This window comes from Rhagoletis zephyria, unplaced genomic scaffold (genome assembly GCF_001687245.7).
Source record: "Rhagoletis zephyria isolate East Lansing unplaced genomic scaffold, Rhagoletis_zephyria_1.1 Rzeph_scaffold_61062, whole genome shotgun sequence".
NCBI classification, from domain to species: Eukaryota; Metazoa; Arthropoda; class Insecta; order Diptera; family Tephritidae; genus Rhagoletis; species Rhagoletis zephyria.
The window spans coordinates 1-1,595 of record NW_016218113.1 but is presented as its reverse complement, the minus strand read 5'-3'; the positions used below and the strand labels follow the sequence as shown (position 1 = coordinate 1,595).

The following is a 1,595-nucleotide window of genomic DNA, read 5'->3' as shown; positions in this document are numbered from 1 at the left end:
TAAGCAAAAACAGCCCATAAAGTAGTAAAATTTTGATGATTTCTTTTCGATTATATTGAAAACTAATCGGCTAATCGCTCGATTAATCGAAAGAAAAATTTTCGATAGAATTAAATCGTTAACCGAATGAAATTAACCGATTATAATCGGTTGTTCGATTAATCGTGCCGTCACTAACCCGCACTTCAAATCGGCATTTTTCGTTTTTTGGATCTAATATTTGTTTTGAAGAGGTTTAAACATCGTTTTCATTTATTGGACAAAATGCCGCAGGAACTAGAGACAAGTGCAGATGAGTTGAAGCGTCGTAACTTACCGTGGATTGAAAAATATCGGCCTATAAGATTTGAGGAGATCGTTGGAAATGAAGATACAATTGCCCGCCTTTCAATTTTTGCTACGCAAGGAAATGCGCCAAATATTATAATAGCGGTATGTAATTACCTTTGAAGTATGGAAGCTTGCATGCAGTGCTATTTTCTTTTAGGGTCCTCCAGGTGTAGGCAAGACAACAACCATCCAATGTCTGGCACGCATTTTGCTCGGAGACAGCTATAAAGAAGCCGTGCTCGAGTTAAATGCATCTAATGAACGTGGTATTGACGTAGTTCGCAACAAAATAAAAATGTTCGCCCAGCAAAAGGTTACATTGCCAAGAGGAAGACATAAAATAGTTATACTAGATGAAGCCGATAGCATGACCGAAGGGGCTCAACAAGCACTTCGCAGAACAATGGAAATTTATAGTAATACAACGCGTTTCGCTCTTGCTTGCAATACCAGCGAAAAAATTATTGAACCAATACAGTCACGTTGTGCGATGCTACGTTTCACAAAACTTTCGGATGGTCAAATACTTGCTAAATTAATCGAAGTTTGCCAACGAGAAAATCTCTCTTATGAAGAAGATGGGTTAGAAGCAATTGTTTTTACCGCGCAAGGTGATATGAGGCAAGCATTGAACAATTTGCAATCGACTGCTCAAGGTTTCGGATCTATTACGGGTTCAAATGTGTTTAAAGTTTGTGACGAACCGCATCCAATGCTTATCCAAGATATGCTGCAACATTGTACACAAAACGATATACACAAGGCTTACAAAATTCTCACGAAATTGTGGCGCCTTGGTTACGCTTCTGAAGATATAATTGGAAACATATTTCGAGTTTGCAAGCGATTAAACATAGATGAGCAAACTAAACTAAACTTTATTAAAGAAATAGGAATCACCCATATGAAAGTAGTGGATGGATTGAACTCTTTGCTTCAACTCACAAGTCTTTTAGCTAAATTGTGCGATATTGCTGATATTCATTAAGGAAATACTTTTATATACAGTAACTTTCGCTCAAAGCTTATATCAAATAACAAATAAATATGAAGCTACAAACTTGCTTAAGCTAAAGACTGAATTAAATTAAAATCCTATTAGGGCCTGCAATGAAAATAAGAATTTTAATTACAGTATCGGACATATTTGCAACATACTTCACAATTATATTAATTGTCAGATCTTTATTTATATAGCATTCGCACATTTATTTAAACCGAACGCAAATCAATTTAACCTAAACGCAAATCAAATTAACCCAAAC

The 1,595-nt window shown here is 35.8% G+C and overlaps 1 protein-coding gene across 1 annotated transcript; it reads left to right on the top strand.

The window, feature by feature from the left end:
- Positions 1-141: 141 nt before the first annotated feature.
- LOC108356570 (replication factor C subunit 2) lies at positions 142-1,405 on the top strand. Its single transcript, XM_017607673.1, has 2 exons — positions 142-432; positions 488-1,405. The coding sequence occupies exons 1-2, from the start codon at positions 265-267 to the stop codon at positions 1,316-1,318; spliced, it is 999 nt and encodes a 332-aa protein (XP_017463162.1). The 5' UTR covers positions 142-264; the 3' UTR covers positions 1,319-1,405.
- Positions 1,406-1,595: the final 190 nt, after the last annotated feature.